General features: G+C 56.6%; 5 protein-coding genes across 5 annotated transcripts; 2 read left to right on the top strand and 3 right to left on the bottom strand.

The window, feature by feature from the left end:
* Nucleotides 1-4,259: 4,259 nt before the first annotated feature.
* On the bottom strand, nucleotides 4,260-6,810 carry BGZ61DRAFT_339130 (kinase-like domain-containing protein; the record flags this gene model as incomplete). Its single annotated transcript, XM_046239201.1, has 3 exons — nucleotides 4,260-4,669; nucleotides 4,723-4,822; nucleotides 4,876-6,810. The coding sequence occupies 3 exons, from the start codon at nucleotides 6,808-6,810 to the stop codon at nucleotides 4,260-4,262; spliced, it is 2,445 nt and encodes an 814-aa protein (XP_046112529.1).
* A 1,054-nt stretch (nucleotides 6,811-7,864) lies between these two features.
* On the bottom strand, nucleotides 7,865-8,706 carry BGZ61DRAFT_21866 (uncharacterized protein). Its single transcript, XM_046238073.1, has 2 exons — nucleotides 8,507-8,706; nucleotides 7,865-8,434 (listed from the first exon to the last, which is right to left on the bottom strand). Exons 1-2 carry the CDS (start codon nucleotides 8,614-8,616, stop codon nucleotides 8,068-8,070), a joined length of 477 nt encoding a protein of 158 aa, XP_046112530.1. The 5' UTR covers nucleotides 8,617-8,706; the 3' UTR covers nucleotides 7,865-8,067.
* Nucleotides 8,707-8,961: 255 nt separating this feature from the next.
* On the top strand, nucleotides 8,962-9,771 carry BGZ61DRAFT_543951 (uncharacterized protein; the record flags this gene model as incomplete). Its single annotated transcript, XM_046255254.1, has 2 exons — nucleotides 8,962-8,989; nucleotides 9,144-9,771. 2 exons carry the CDS (start codon nucleotides 8,962-8,964, stop codon nucleotides 9,632-9,634), a joined length of 519 nt encoding a protein of 172 aa, XP_046112531.1. The 3' UTR covers nucleotides 9,635-9,771.
* Nucleotides 9,772-10,602: 831 nt separating this feature from the next.
* BGZ61DRAFT_525820 (uncharacterized protein) lies at nucleotides 10,603-12,647 on the bottom strand (the record flags this gene model as incomplete). The annotated part of the gene is made up of 2 exons (XM_046252833.1): nucleotides 10,603-10,998; nucleotides 11,052-12,647. The coding sequence occupies 2 exons, from the start codon at nucleotides 12,645-12,647 to the stop codon at nucleotides 10,603-10,605; spliced, it is 1,992 nt and encodes a 663-aa protein (XP_046112532.1).
* Nucleotides 12,648-13,477: 830 nt separating this feature from the next.
* BGZ61DRAFT_525821 (uncharacterized protein) lies at nucleotides 13,478-14,104 on the top strand (the record flags this gene model as incomplete). Its single annotated transcript, XM_046252834.1, has 2 exons — nucleotides 13,478-13,703; nucleotides 13,764-14,104. 2 exons carry the CDS (start codon nucleotides 13,478-13,480, stop codon nucleotides 14,102-14,104), a joined length of 567 nt encoding a protein of 188 aa, XP_046112533.1.
* Nucleotides 14,105-14,158: the final 54 nt, after the last annotated feature.

A 14,158-nucleotide genomic window follows, 5' to 3' on the forward strand; every position in this document is an offset into this window, starting at 1 on the left:
GGGGTTAAAGGAGCGCGGTGCGAACAGGAAGGAGATCCAGGAGCCGGTATTACAAGGAGAGTTCTCGTAGAAGAGGACAAGATCGGATGGGTCGATGTCGACGTCGGTGACGGTGACGATGTCGAGGTCCAAGTCGAAAGCAGGTCGACGGCCGGTCGGGGGTGAGGTTGTGAGGTTTGTGGGAAAAAAATGCGAGGAGCGACGTTGCCGAATGATGCGATGTTGGCCAGAGAGGCTAACTGAGAGGAGTCGAGTGGCCGCCCAGCGTGCGTCGTCCGAGCCCGCGGCCAGGGAGATGCGAAAGAGGAAGGGAAAAAGGGAAACGGGGCAGAGAGCCGGGGAGAGAGGGAGGGGAGGGGAAAGAAGAGGCACAAACAAAGTACGTAACGATCAATATACAGGCCTCATGGGGACGAAAAAAAAGAGGTTTTTTTTTCGGGGGGGGGCCTGGAGAAGGAGACGGGACGCGCGCGATATGGGGGAGGGGAGAAGGGGAGAATTGGGGGTGGTGGTGGAGGAGTGAGAGGGAAGAATGCGGCAGGAGAAGGAGACAGGCAAGACAACACAAGTGCAACAAGGCCGGACCAAGACGGTTCTATGGAGTCCTCCCAGCTAGGTACCTACCTACTAATTAGGGAGCAGAGGGCGACCACCACCGCACAGCGCGCTGACCGGGCGCCTCCAGGGCTTGCGCTGCAGTCTGCAGGGCCTCTTGGTGGCTCTGGCGCCCGGCCTTCAGCTGTCTACGGTACCTACCTAGCAGCAGTGGCGAGCTGTCACTGTACGTGCCACCCACACCCTCAACGAAGGGGCTCTGCGCACCTGTGCTTGTGCTCGCGCTGTACAGTTGCAACCCCCGACTCGAGAATCCGAACGAGGGGAGCCGCGGCGAGGGCAACCGGCGCTGCACCTCGTACATGGCACGCTGGCTGGTTGCGGCAGTGCGAGCTGTGTGCTCTGTGGGGGCCGGCCCCTGAGCGAGTATCTGGACACTTTGCTCACCTCACAGCCTCGTTTTTTGGGTACCTACGGAGTTACTCCATCACCGCACCACGGATGGAAAGGCAACTGGTGTGGAAACTGGTGTGGATTCACAGTGGACAAGCCCCCAGTCAGCATCTCGGCGTTGGATTTGGCCTATTTGGCCTGGGAGCCAGTAAAGTGGCCAGACGAGTGTCCACTGGGACCGAATCCAGGTACCACACTCGGGCTCAACCACCCGAGAACGCGTGTGCGTCCTGCATCACAGAGCATCCTCCACCCTGGGCTCAGGATGAAACACCCATACGCACGCATGCTGAACTCACTTCTGGATAGATCCAGTTTATTAGTTCCCCCCCTCAATTTGTCTTCCCTCACAACTTCAGGGACAGACTTGCCTTCGTCGGCGGCGGGGAGAAGAACGTATCTCTTTCTGTCACCCTCTTTTCCCTTCCCTTCTCTCTCTGCATCGTCATCGTCAACCCCCCCCCCCCCCCTTGCCTCAGATGGTCATGTACCACTGTACCTGACACGCTATTCAGGTGGCTTCCTTGCTTTGTCCAGCTTCTATGCTTAAGTAGCTGTCTTGTCCCGTCCGCCTCAGCGCATAAGGTATATTGCCTGAGTAGCGGTACCTACCTACCACCTAGGGAGGTACGAAGTACAAATCCACCGTAGCACTTGTAGTACAGTACCTGTGGTTTTTAAAGTTACAGGAGGTGATGGGTTTGCCTTGGTTTCGTTACCACGTACGTTATTCCCTGCCTCTCCCTCTCCGCTTTCCGTCCCCTTTCTGGTCGGTACGCCCCGATTCCCAGGGGGCCCAACCCATGGCGCAGGCTGCCTGCCCCGATCCTTCGCTTTGTGATACCCCCCTGTCCGATGTCCGATGTGTGTGCGTGTGTGTGTGTGTGTGTGAGAGAGAGAGAGAGAGAGAGCACGAACGGCACTACAGCACTGATGAGATGCTGTGTTTGCTCGATTGATATCCGACACACAAGGTGTGAATAAGGTAGGTAGTATGAATCAATGGATTCTGTGAGTCCACCTGGTTTGAAAATCGATCAAATATCTATCTAGCGTTTGCCAAGGCTCTTCCCCGGATGCGTTTTAAACAACGGCCAGCTAATCCAGCGTCGTTCGTCATCAGAGTCGCTCGTCAGAGTCGCTCGTCAGAGTCGCTCGTCAGAGTCGCTCGTCAGAGTCGTTGTCGTGCGTCGCAGCAAGAAAGCCACGACGGAGCTGGCCATTGGCACAGACACTGGCACCGCCTTTTCACTAGACACCCTGACGATGATCGCATGCATTAGCTGTGATCATTAGCTGTGATGGATAACGATATGCCGTCAGCTCTTTTCTCACACACGCACTCTACTCACTCTCTCGTTCATAGTTCAATTTCCCTCCACAGTCCGACACACCACCTGGAGACTTTCCTATTGGCGGCAACCCCATACACGCTCCCCTTTCACCCAACGAATGTCCCCACCAATCACCAGCCTGCACTGCCCTGTCGAGGATTGCTAACCACGATGCTGAAACAAGCCCTACAATGCCCCCTACCCGCACATATGCAAGCAAGCTAGTTGTTCGTATGCATTGCATACGGAGTGAGTTACAGACTGTACATGTGTCCGCAAAGCGCCCCCGCCCATTTTACGAGCCGTTTCGGTGTCGTGTGCTATCATTATCATGTAAGTTGGTACCGCTACATGGTGCATCTGCGTGTCTGTGTTTGCTTGGCCATCCCTCATCCCTTATCTCTCGCACCGCTGGCCGTCACTGTCCATCCATCCTCTCCGCCACCCTGATCTTTTCCTCTTCGCAGCCGTGTTTCCTCTCATCGATGACCTGCTTCTTTTTTTCCCCTTCACGATGCTGTTTCCCCTCCGCGATGCTGACGGGCCGGCCCTTGAAGAACCACTTTTGGACTAAGCCCTGGTTTCCCCAGCGGCTGACACCCCCTACTACGCCGCCCTCACCATCCCGCCCGACTGGGCTGACCTTTTGGCCCTTCTAGACCTTCTGGCCCTTGTGGTCTTGGCTTGGTATCCGCCTTGTGGCACCCGCCGCCCCCTTCTCCCCCTTCTCCCCTTTCTCCCAGGGGACGGTTCACCTCCCCCCGTTTCATCTCCCACCTCTGGCCGGCCATTCATAGCCAATTAAGGCCGCCCTCTGTATTCGTACCGACGGCTCTCGTCTTGTTCTCGGTTCGGCACTTGGTAAAGTCCCCCCTCCTCGTTTCTTATTGCTGCATCCCTTTTCATCGTAATATGTATCGACTTCCGGGGGTTACGTCGGCACTAGCTGGCATGGGTCTCCACGACTACAAGTGCCAAGTGGGGGCTAGGTTGTGTTGACGCCTACTGTACCTGCTCTCTCTTCGGCCACAGCCACATCACCAACAAGAGGCAAGCTTTCGTATGCGCATGCGGGCCTCGATGGGCTGTGTTCCATAAGCACTCCTCGTCCACTCAACTCGTAGGTATTAGTGGCCCAAGCCAAGAGCCCACGCTGCTGTGCAAGGTGCTCCAGCCAGCCACTGTTTGTGAATGGGATGCTAGCGAGACCCCATCCACTGCCTCATTGCGTGTCGACTTGGTAGTGGGTGGATGCGGCGTCTGGTCACTGCATCCTGATGCTACTGGTCAAGCTTTGCATTTGCATTCCCCCTTTTAGAGATTCCCATGAGGCCTGGGAATTTTCTGCCCATAACGGCTTCTTTGCCGACATGCACTCACTTAAACAAAGATTGGCTGTACAATTGGACAAGAGCATCTGCATACATTCTACGGAGTACAGCAGGCCATGTACAAAACACGTAAACATTGCAATCCTTGATTTCCTCTATGTTGTCTTCTAGTCATTTCCTGGGAATAGTTTCCCATGTGGGCGACAGTTACATTAGCCTTGCGTAAACCTCGTTTCCTTGACAAGGGAACCTGCCGTCCTCCTGTATGAACCTCTCCTAAAAAGCCACAAAGGGTCCGCATGTGACCTGGCCCGGCCTATGTGGTTACTTGCCAGCTCTCGCACAGGACATCAGCATCATCATCGATAAGCGCCCTGTCATGGTGCCTTGGATAAGTTGGCGTAGAGAGCTTGAGGCTGCGGGGCAATATCATGCCAAGAAGGGTGCAAATCAACTTCGTCCCAATCCTAAACGCCAAACCATCATTTGGGGGGAATATATGCGTCAGCTCTGCTTCCAAAACCACATCAAAAGTGCCAAATCAGAATAGAGCGAATGCTTTTCGAATTTACTCGAGTGCTCGCCCTTATTTGGCGTGCTTCTTGAATGCTAGCAGATCGGCAAGGCTGCTCAGAGGGCAACCGTGGCGGAGGAAGTCGTGGGCCAGGAGTTCGTCGGCCGACGCGCGGCTCTTGACGTCCACGCACAGGCAGACCGAAAGGAAAGCCTTGAGCTCCTTGCTCAGCTTCTCGGGCTTCTTGAGGCGAGGCGTGCCGTTAGTAGCGATAAGATACAGCGCCTTCAGAGGCTCCTCGTTGAGGTATGGGGGCTCCGATTCAATCATCTCAATGGCCATGATGCCCAGAGACCAAATATCGACCTTGGGTCCGTACTCCTTCTGCTTGACAACCTCGGGGGCCATCCAATAAGGAGTACCCACCATGGTCGCTCTCTTTGACTTGGTCTCCGTGAGCTTGGCGCAGAAGCCAAAATCGGCTTTGTGGTGTCAGTGCTATCGGTCCAAGCCATCTCCGGATCTGACGACTTACTAATTTTGACATTCCCGCGAGCGTCTAGAAGGACGTTGTCACTCTTGATATCTCGGTGAATGATGCTTTGGGCGTGGAGGTGCTGCAGTCCTTGGCATGTCTGGAAATATGTTAATACATTGGATAGAAATGCATCATCACGAAGCAACTTACCTCGTGGCAGATAGTCGAGATTTGCTCTTCCGAGATCGATGAGTTGTTGTCGATGACATCGGTCAGGGCACCACCCTCCATGAATTCCATGACTACCCAAAGTTCAGAATTGTTGTTGCGCAGGAATGCGTCCAAGAAGTTGACAATGTTCCGGTGTCGGCTGTCCTTCATGACCATGATTTCGTTCACAATCAGCTCTTTGCGGGGTTGATGAGCAAGATCCATCTGCTTAATGGCGACCTGGGCTCGAGGTCCCTGTTGGCGAATCACCTCACGGGCGATTCCTACGGCAGTCTCCTTGATCTTGGCAACGTAGACTGATCCAGAAGCACCCTGTCCGATCTTCTTCTGCTTGGAGTAGGACAGGTTGGGGTCGTCCTTGGACACTGCCTCCTTCAACTTGGCCATGACCTCACTCTCAGACATGGTGGACATGCGAACATCCTGCTTTCGCTCCGAAGCTGAGGGTTTAGCTGTCAGTGCGGCCTCGGCAGCCTTGACACTATCGGACTGCTGAGTCTGACTAGGCTTAGGAGCAACATTGAGCGGCTTAACAGGGGCAGGCAACCGTGAAGCCTGGGCCTGAGCCTGGGGCTGTCGGGGTTGCGACGCTTGGTTGCCGTTGGGGTACCGAGGGGCATTGGCATGGCCACCTGGGCTGTCGTTGCGAGAGCGCCCTTGAGAGGGGTCTCGAAGCGCGCCCGAGCTCTGCTGAGTGGCCAGCTGGGGCCGCTGGGCGGATGTAGTTGGAGGAGAGGGGGCAGCTCTCTGAGCGCGGAGCCCGTTGGACTGTGCGGGCTTTGGCGCAGGGGGAGCCGCTCTCGTTGGGTTGTAGCGGTCTGCCTGGGATGCACTGCTGTATCCGCCGCCAATCTCTTGCTGAGCCAGAGGCACCTTGGTCTTGGGAATAGCGGCGTTGAAAGCCTCGAGATCGCGACGGTTTTGCTCTTCGATGTCACGTTGCTCTCGCTGTCGCTGGGCCTCTAGCTGCTTCTTGCGCTGCTCTTCTCTCAAAGCCTCCTGTGACACGTAGTTGGGCGCCATCGCCTGCATCTGTTGGCGCTGCTGCTGCTGGTCCGCAACCGGGGGGCGATCAGGCCGGTCAGGGCGCTCAGGGCGCCGAGGAGCATTCGAGGGAGAAGTGTTGGTGTAGCCTGGAGTCCGGGGCGCGTTGGAAGGAGGCGCCGGTCGAGGAGGAGCCACTGATGAACCACCGCCATATCCAAGCTGCTTGTTTCCTTGGCTGGAAGCAGGGGGAGTAGGGGTGAGGCTGGAGTACTGGTTAGGGTTCTCTGCTCTCTTGGCAAGGTCCGTGTAGAAGTCTAGGACCTCGAAGACGGCCTGGGGGTTACGCTCGTAGTCCTCCTTGGTGATGGCAGACGAGTTGAGGAGCTTCGACCACTCTGGCGGCAAGCCTACAAACTCGCCGGTCTTGGGGTCAAATCCGACGTGAACGGCGTGAGAGAAGTTGGTCGGGTTGCTGACACCGCCCATGCCGGGGCAGGCGCCGTAGATGAAATCAATCCACTCGTAGAGATCATCGTCGCTCTTCACCTTGATTTGGAGTGTCTTGGTTTGACCGTCATCATCGCCGGGGCTGTTGGATGAGCCATCTGGCTTCCGCTTGATCTCAAAGATGGTACCCGCAGCTTCCACTCGACCAACATTGACCACGTCCCGCAAGTAGAGGGTATATGAAACTTTGCCACCCTCCGTCTTGTGGAAATCCAAAGATTCTTTGCGGAGGATCAGGTACTTTTGCTTCCAGGGCTGAATGAAGTTCTTGCTCTCCTTGACTGAGGCCCAGCCCTCCTTCTTGACGGCAACGCCTCCCATGCCATCAGTATTGTTGGACTGTTGGCGCGCAATTGGGAGCGAGATGGTGGAACCGGTGTAGGTCGAGGTCGCGGTGCTGCGAATAGGGGAAATGGCCATGTTGGCCATGCTCCCAGGAAGATTGGCGTTGGGGGTGAGGGCCAGGCGTGGGCGGTCGGTGGGAGGTCGTGGCGCTGGGCCAGGGTTCATAAACTGGCCAGACGCGTACATACTGTAGGTTGTTAGTCGCCGACCATCTACAACAAAGCTCGGTGTGGTGTGGATGGTTGGACAAGGTCTGCGGCGTTGGTGGCGAAATAAAGATGCACCACCCTTTATCGCGGGAGACAAACTGCCATTTCGCCAGACCTTGTCACGCTGAGCGGGAAGTGAGTCGTGGGAGCGCCACTTCTGGTGGTTCCGTTGTCACAAGCCTTGACAACACAGGACCAAGATCAAGGCCCCTCACCCCGCTCTGCCGCGTGAGGCGCGCTTCTTGAGGATTGGGTTCAAGGAGCGAGTTTGAGAGACGTACCTGTTCTGAGCCATCTTGAATTGAGTTCAAGGAGGTATGGGAGGGTATTAATCGCAATTGTATACTAAATTAAGAACGCGAGGAGTGGTTGTGGCGATGCGCCGGGTAGATGCAACGCTTGCTGTTTCGCTGAGTCGCTTCAGGTTGCGGCTGCGTTTGGTGTTTGAGGGTGACGGCCTCCGGGAGCGCTGCCGTGGGCGGTGCGAGGGTCGAATGAATACGAGAATGAGCGAGGCTGCAATCGAATAGCCGTGCGCAATCTGGTCGTCGGCGCAGCAAGAAGCCCTTCTCACGGGGAGGGCGTGAAGTGCATGTAGTTCGCTGGAGCGGCGGTCAAGGCGAAAGGTCGCCCGTCGTCGGTGACGAGAGACGGGGGGAATGGGTGGAGGCGCCTGGGCGGCAATGATGGGCGGGTGGAGGGCGGCCTGCTCTGGCAGGATATGGAGCGCAGAGCCAGAGGACTGCGCAGGGATTCAGTCACCCCAAGATGCGCCAGGGATTTCTGGTACAGCGCAGACTCAAACTGGTGAAGGCATCCAGAGAAGGTATGGTGAAAGGAGGAGGAGGTCGGGCGATGAGGGTGGATGAGAGAGCGACCAAGGAGAAGAAGAGGGAGTAATTAGTAGGAGCAGGTAAGGCAGGAGAAGTAGCAGGAGGCGGCGACGGGGGGGAAACGAGGGGTGGGGAAGGAGGTGTCAGGCGAGGCCCAGCAAAGGCCCAGCAAAGGCCCAGCACGCTCCAGCACCCGCTGCTGCCCGCTGCAGCATCCGACCCCCCTTCCCACAGCAAACAGGTCCCCAGTGAGCGAGTCGGCGGGTGAGCGATTCAGTGGGAAACTCCAGCTAATAGACGGGCCTCTGCTCCCGCATCCATAGTACACATGTTCGACGTCGGTTGACTGGGCGTCTTTCAGGTGAAGCAAACAACTCCTCACCTTTGATGCACTTACCAACTCCGTCATAAGATTGGGGCTTGCCGAATAGCGGTAGCCCACCGCCGTCAAGAAGCTCTGCCACAGGCCGCCTTGCACTTGTCAGCAGAAGCTTCCGTTGCTCCAGCCTGGATCCTGCTCCAACAACCAACTTAAAAACGCCGAATTCGTCAGGGAGAAATGCTGCCCCGCTTCTTTGCAATGTCTCCATTGCGCTCACCTCTACTCCGTAACGAGGCACACGCTGTGCGACGGACGGCCGTGCTGCACCGGTATTCCTGTTGTTTGTTTGCGAGGTGCCCGATGTTGTGTTTGCCTGACGGGTATGGGCACGTTGTATGGACACATACCTGCCAATGCCTAGCTGATTCTGACGTGTATTCGGTCCCCGGCTGCTGTATTTGCGGCTACGTTTGGTAGCTCGAGGCATCAAGAAACCTACTAATCCCCCTAGGCCCATAGAGCCTTCAGTGCTGAGTGCTAATGAGCTCTAGCGGACCTTGGGATTGGGCTTGGGGGGCTGCACCGCCAGCCCACACCCCATTCCTTCCTTCGCCCGTGGCGGCGGGCCACAAAGGCGTCGGGTCTAGCCCGCCGCAACTACCAACTCACGTAGGTAGGTAGGTAGTACTGGAAGTTACCTAAGGTGCCAGGTACATGGGAGGACTCTTGCGGGCGCGGTACGTACCTACTCCGGCTTAGCACTTCTGGCTTCTGGTGAGCTGGTGAGCTGGGGTTCCTTGGCCATGTCCACTTACCACCGCACAATCGCACAGTCCAATCTTGTCTTCCCCTGGCCTCAACCATGTCCATGTCGGGGTTGCAACGTGACGGTAGGCCAACGCGTCGTAGATGTTCTCCTTGGGTGACATTGGCGTCGCGATCGCCCCATGGAATGGTCTGGGGTTGTGCCTTGCTGTGCGGTGCACTGCAGTTTCCATGTGCCATCACCATCGCCATTGTGCAGATGTACCTAGATGTACTCAGATGCCAGGGGCTCGACCCAGGTCCTAACACCACCTCATTGCAAGACAGGGTGGGCCATCAAAATGATCAAAATGAACCAAACACAGGCTGCTGAGGCCCCCAGTGGGCTCTCGCATTGTCGTCCTCCATACAGAAACGCCATGAGCATTGTTATCATATCGGCATATCTTGACAAGCCAAACATGGGCCAGGCCGAGGCCGTAAACATGTGGCGACGGCCCTTTCCACTGTTCCAGCGCGTGCGAGCCAGGATCGGCGGCGGCGACGGCGACGGCGCCAGCGGATCGGACGCTATTGGTGCACTCGGATCACCTCCGCGTTGCCGCAATACGTCCCATCTAAGAACCATCCCACCGTCTTCACCTGTGGATGTTCCTCGTCTGTCACCAAAGACGAGATATCGACGGGCAGGGGCCCCGCCATTGCAACCCAATCTCTGCGAGCACGTAGTCATCATGCTCCGCAAAGTAAAATGGTGGTGCCCCTGGTGAAGGCTGTCACTGGCGTCTGTTCCTGGCGTCCGTCCCCCTGGAGGCTCGGCCAGCTCGTCCCGTTCCAGATGGAAATGACACTATACTCAAGGGAGGGGATTGCATGGCGTTGTTTACCATCGCCGTAATATTCCAACGTGCCAGAACCAGAATTGCCTTTGATTTCCGAGACAAACCAACAGAGGGCCACGAGTACCTTTATCGCCATGTCTCTTGCTGTCTCGCTTGCCATACCGCTGCTTGGCCGTTGGCTAAGGAGCACAGAATCCCCGCCGGGCAGCAATGTGGATGGTGGTCTTTGCAGCCCCCTAGTCTGCAGATCCACGGCTGTTCTGTTGTTGAAGGGTCCTCATCCCTGGATCCTGGATCCCGAATCCTGAATCCTGAATCCCTGAGACGCTGCCGAACCATAAAAGTCCAAGAATAAATAAATCACCTTCCAGCACCGCCCGCGACGGCCCGAAACGCAGCGCGTGTTTCCAAAACACGGCCGTCTTCGCCCTATGCCGTGTCCTGTTGTACATCTGAGCCTTGATGAGGTAACTGTGTTGCACGGCGGCCTCCAGGTCACCCCTTAACCTTAACGGGAACTCTACCCCCAAAATGAGCATATCTGTAGACTACCTGCGTACTATTGGAAGGTCCAATTGGAACATCCCGTTGAAGGGATTGGAGATTACTGTAGGACTGCATTGGACATGTGCGGAGGACCTAAGTTTGTGGTGACTCTTCGTTACATGCCCTCTTTAGATAGATGGTCATCACATTAAAGGCAAACCAGTCTGGCACATTTGATCAGTAGAGTTTCTTTTTGACCACATTTTTTTGGTTTATTTTGTTCCTTGGGATATCTAGATCGAATCTGGGCAATTCCTCGACCCAATGGTCAGCCTGACTCTGCTCATCCACCGACGCAGCCAAGTTCGCTCAGTCGTCTATAATTTACATCACCTCTACACCCATCTCTTCTATCGGCTAACGACCTCAACCTCTTGACCCTCAAACTTGGGAAGCTCTGCCTCAATGTCGGCCCACTTCTTGCTGCCGTCGACGAGGGACTTGATAGCCTCGATGATCTTGTCCTCGTCAGCGCGCACTTGAGTCGTGCTGTCACGGTCTCGGAGCGTAAGGGTACCGTCCTGGACGGTCTGGAAGTCGATAGTGATGCCCAGGGGAGTACCAAGCTCATCGTTTCGGCTGTAACGCTTGCCGATGGTGGCAGATGAGTCATCAATGCGGTTCGAGATACCGGTGGTACGCAGTCGCTGGGAAAGCGTCTTCAACAGGGGCTTGAACTTCTCGTTGGAAGAAAGAGGCACAATGAGAACCTTGGTAGGAGCCACGGTGGGAGGGAAGGACAGAACCTAAGAATGGGTTAGCTCATACGCTCGTCAATAAAAGGACGGGTGTTACTTACACCACGAGCTTCGTCGCCACCCTCGCTGCCACGAGTCCAGAAGCAGTGCTCCATGAGAGAGTATAGGATTCGGCCAATACCGAAAGAGGGCTCAATAACGTTGGGGGTGTACTCGCGAGTGTTCTCGACTCGCTTGCGGAACTCGATGGTAATTGAATCCTTGGCAACCTGGACCTTGCCGTCAGCGACACCAGCCACCTCGAGGGTGATCTTGCCAGTCTCGCTCAGCTCCTTGGCCAGCTTCTCACGCTGCTCCTGAGAGGTACCCTCAAGAGCGGCTTCGACAGCCTTGGCGTCCTTCTTGAACAGGGGACCGAATTTCTTCTTCTCGATATCGATCTGCCACTCCTCGATGACGAGGGGCTCCTCACGTCGCTCGCGGACGACTAGGGGGGCACCGGTCTTGTTGGCATGGACAGTCAAGTCATAGGCGCTTCGGTCAGCGCAGCCGACACACTCGATCCAGCCGGAGGTGGTGAACAGCTCACAGTCCCAGCAGTCACAGGCGTAGTGGGCCATCTCGTTGGCCATATGCTGTCGGAAGCGCATCTTGGACTCATCAACACCAATCCTTTGCATGAAAAGATGGATACGAGCAATAAAGTAACCCAGAGTCTCGTTGTCGATAAGACCAGACTTGACGGCCTCGCCAACCTTGACCTTCTTGGTTTCGGTCTTGCCGGACAGCTGGGTGTCGCGGTTAAGAAGGACGAGCTCGACGTCCTCGACCTCGTGGAATCGAGAGTGCTTCTTGCCACCCTCAGGGTCGACGAAGTGCTCAATCTCAGCCATTAGGAACTCTCGCACACGCAAGAGACCGGCACGAGGGGAGATCTCATTTCGGTAGGATTTGCCAATGCAGGCGGACGCGAAGGGCATCTGGGACTGGTTGAACTCGAGGAGCTTGGCAAAGTTGAGGAACTGGCCCTGGGCGGTCTCGGGGCGCAGGTAACCGGGAAGGTTGCTGCTAGGACCGATGGCGGTCTGGAACATGAGGTTGAAGGCGACGGGGTCGGAGGGCTGGACACCGGTGGCAGGGTTCTTGAGGTCGTACTTCTTGATGAGCTCACCGAGCTCAGGACCACCGTAGTTGTCGATCTTGGCGAGGACCTCCTCGTACTCCTTGACGACGGCATCCTCGAGCTTAACAGCCTCAGTCTTGGCCTTTCTCTTCTTCTTTTTGGGGTCCTCCTCCTTCTCCTCCACCTTGAGGCCGCGAGCCTCCTTGTCGCCGTTTAGGCGGGCCTCGAGAATGCCCTCGACGAAGTGGTCGGCGCGGAGAATGTCGCCGTTCTTGGGGTCCTTGCACATCCAGTCGGCGAACTTGTCAACGTGGCCGCTGGTCTTGAGGACCTCGTGCGGGGTCAGGGCAGTGGTGTCAACCTCGAGCATGTCCTCCTCGAGGATGAAGTGCTTGCGCCACACATCGACGATGTTGGCCTGGAGTGAGCAGCCGGGGGGACCGTAGTCGTAGAGACCACCTACACCACCGTAGATCTCGAAGGAGGGGGTGTAGAACAGGCGCCGGCGCAGGATGGTATCGAGGACGCCCTTGTCGAGGGGCTGGCCCTTGAGGGTCGTCGCGGAGGAAGTCATGGTGTCTGGCTTGTACTTCTGCTGCTTGTGCACCTGGAATGCGTGGAGGGGTCGCGATGTAGCGAACGAGCGGGAGCAGGCGATGCGGGGAGGTCGTCTGGCGGCGCAGGCCCTGAACCGATGGAGCGTCAACGACGGCGGGGAGCGAGTTGGCAGCGACGGTGCAAATGTCAGTGCCGATGTTGATGTCGATGTCGATGACGAAGTTGCGAGCGGTGCGGAGAGCGAGGGGAGACGAATTGGCTTCATCCACTGGGTCGATGGGCCGCGAGGAAAGAAGTGCGTGAGTCACAAGCTCAACCGCACTTGGTTCCTCTGTTCTGGTCTGAGATGGACGGTGGTGGATGGTGGGGGAATTGCCTGGTGCGACTTTGCTTGCAGGGCTCTAGTCGCTGATTGGTTTGCCGGTCGCTGGCGGTACCTTACCCTATCTTTTCTAAAGCTTTTGCGCGTTTGGAACTTCAGAAGCAGTCTCGCGGGAACTTCGATTCGCCGAGATAGGGCCCTTTTCAGTGGGCGGTGGGGTGTTCTGGGGCGTTCTGGGTTGCCTGGGGGAGAACCATTTACCCCTCTATTGACCTCCAAGGGCTTCCAGGCGCTGTTGTAGGACTTTTCAGGGCCTCGAGGTACGTGCAGCCACGAACAAGCAGCCTCGCTCTCAGCCACGGCTAGAGTGGCGCATCTGCTAACCAACCAACCCCACTCCCCCGATAAGCTCCTTATCGGCGCCTGGGCTGGGAACTTTTTTTTCCTAGCCCCGGCGACGACGACCGCTTGCTCAACACCAGTGAAACCAGCATCACGACATTGTCCATTCCCCTCCAGACAAGATGCGCCCCCTCACAGAAAAGGAGACTCAGGTCCTCTTCGAGAAGCTTGCCACCTACACTGGAAACTCTCTCAAGAACCTCATCGCGCCCCTCGACGACTCTCCCAATGCCGACCGATACGTCTTCAGACTGGTAAAGGACCGAGTTTACTACGTCCGCCTCTCCATCGCGAACATTGCGACCTCCATTGCCCGCGAGAAGCTTCTATCCCTCGGTACCTGTCTTGGTTAGCTATCCCGAAGATTAAACCCTGGTACGCACTCCTCAGCTAACCCAATCCCTCCAGGCAAGTTCACCAAGTCTGGCAAGTTCCGAATGCACATCACCGCGCTGCCCATCATTTCCGAGCATGCGCGCTACAAGATCTGGGTCAAGGAGAACGGAACGATGCCCTTCCTGTACGGCGGCAACACCGTCAAGGCGCACGTCGGTCGCTGGTCCGAGGACTGCCCCGAACACCAGGGTGTCGTCGTCTACAGCATGAACGATACCCCCCTGGGATTCGGTGTCACCGCGCGCAGCACCGCTGAGGCCAGGAGGCTGGATCCCACCGGAGTTGTCTGCTTCCGGCAGGCGGACTGCGGAGAGTTCCTCCGTGACGAGGACAACTTGTTTGCGACTGGTTAGTCTAGACGGTCGATACCAGGACATTACTGGCGTTGGGGTGTTTGTCCATTTGAG

The sequence above is a fragment of the Ilyonectria robusta genome (genome assembly GCF_021365365.1).
Source record: "Ilyonectria robusta strain PMI_751 chromosome Unknown BGZ61scaffold_1, whole genome shotgun sequence".
NCBI classification, from domain to species: Eukaryota; Fungi; Ascomycota; class Sordariomycetes; order Hypocreales; family Nectriaceae; genus Ilyonectria; species Ilyonectria robusta.

What these genes read in the sequence shown, in the direction of transcription:
- BGZ61DRAFT_21866 (XM_046238073.1), bottom strand. Translation starts at nt 8,616, where the DNA reads ATGGGCCTAGGGGGATTAGTAGGTTTCTTGATGCCTCGAGCTACCAAA. An exon ending in AATCAGCTAGGCATTGGCAG is followed by an intron (nt 8,435 to 8,506) that starts GTATGTGTCCAT and finishes AACAAACAACAG; the next exon opens with GAATACCGGTGCAGCACGGC.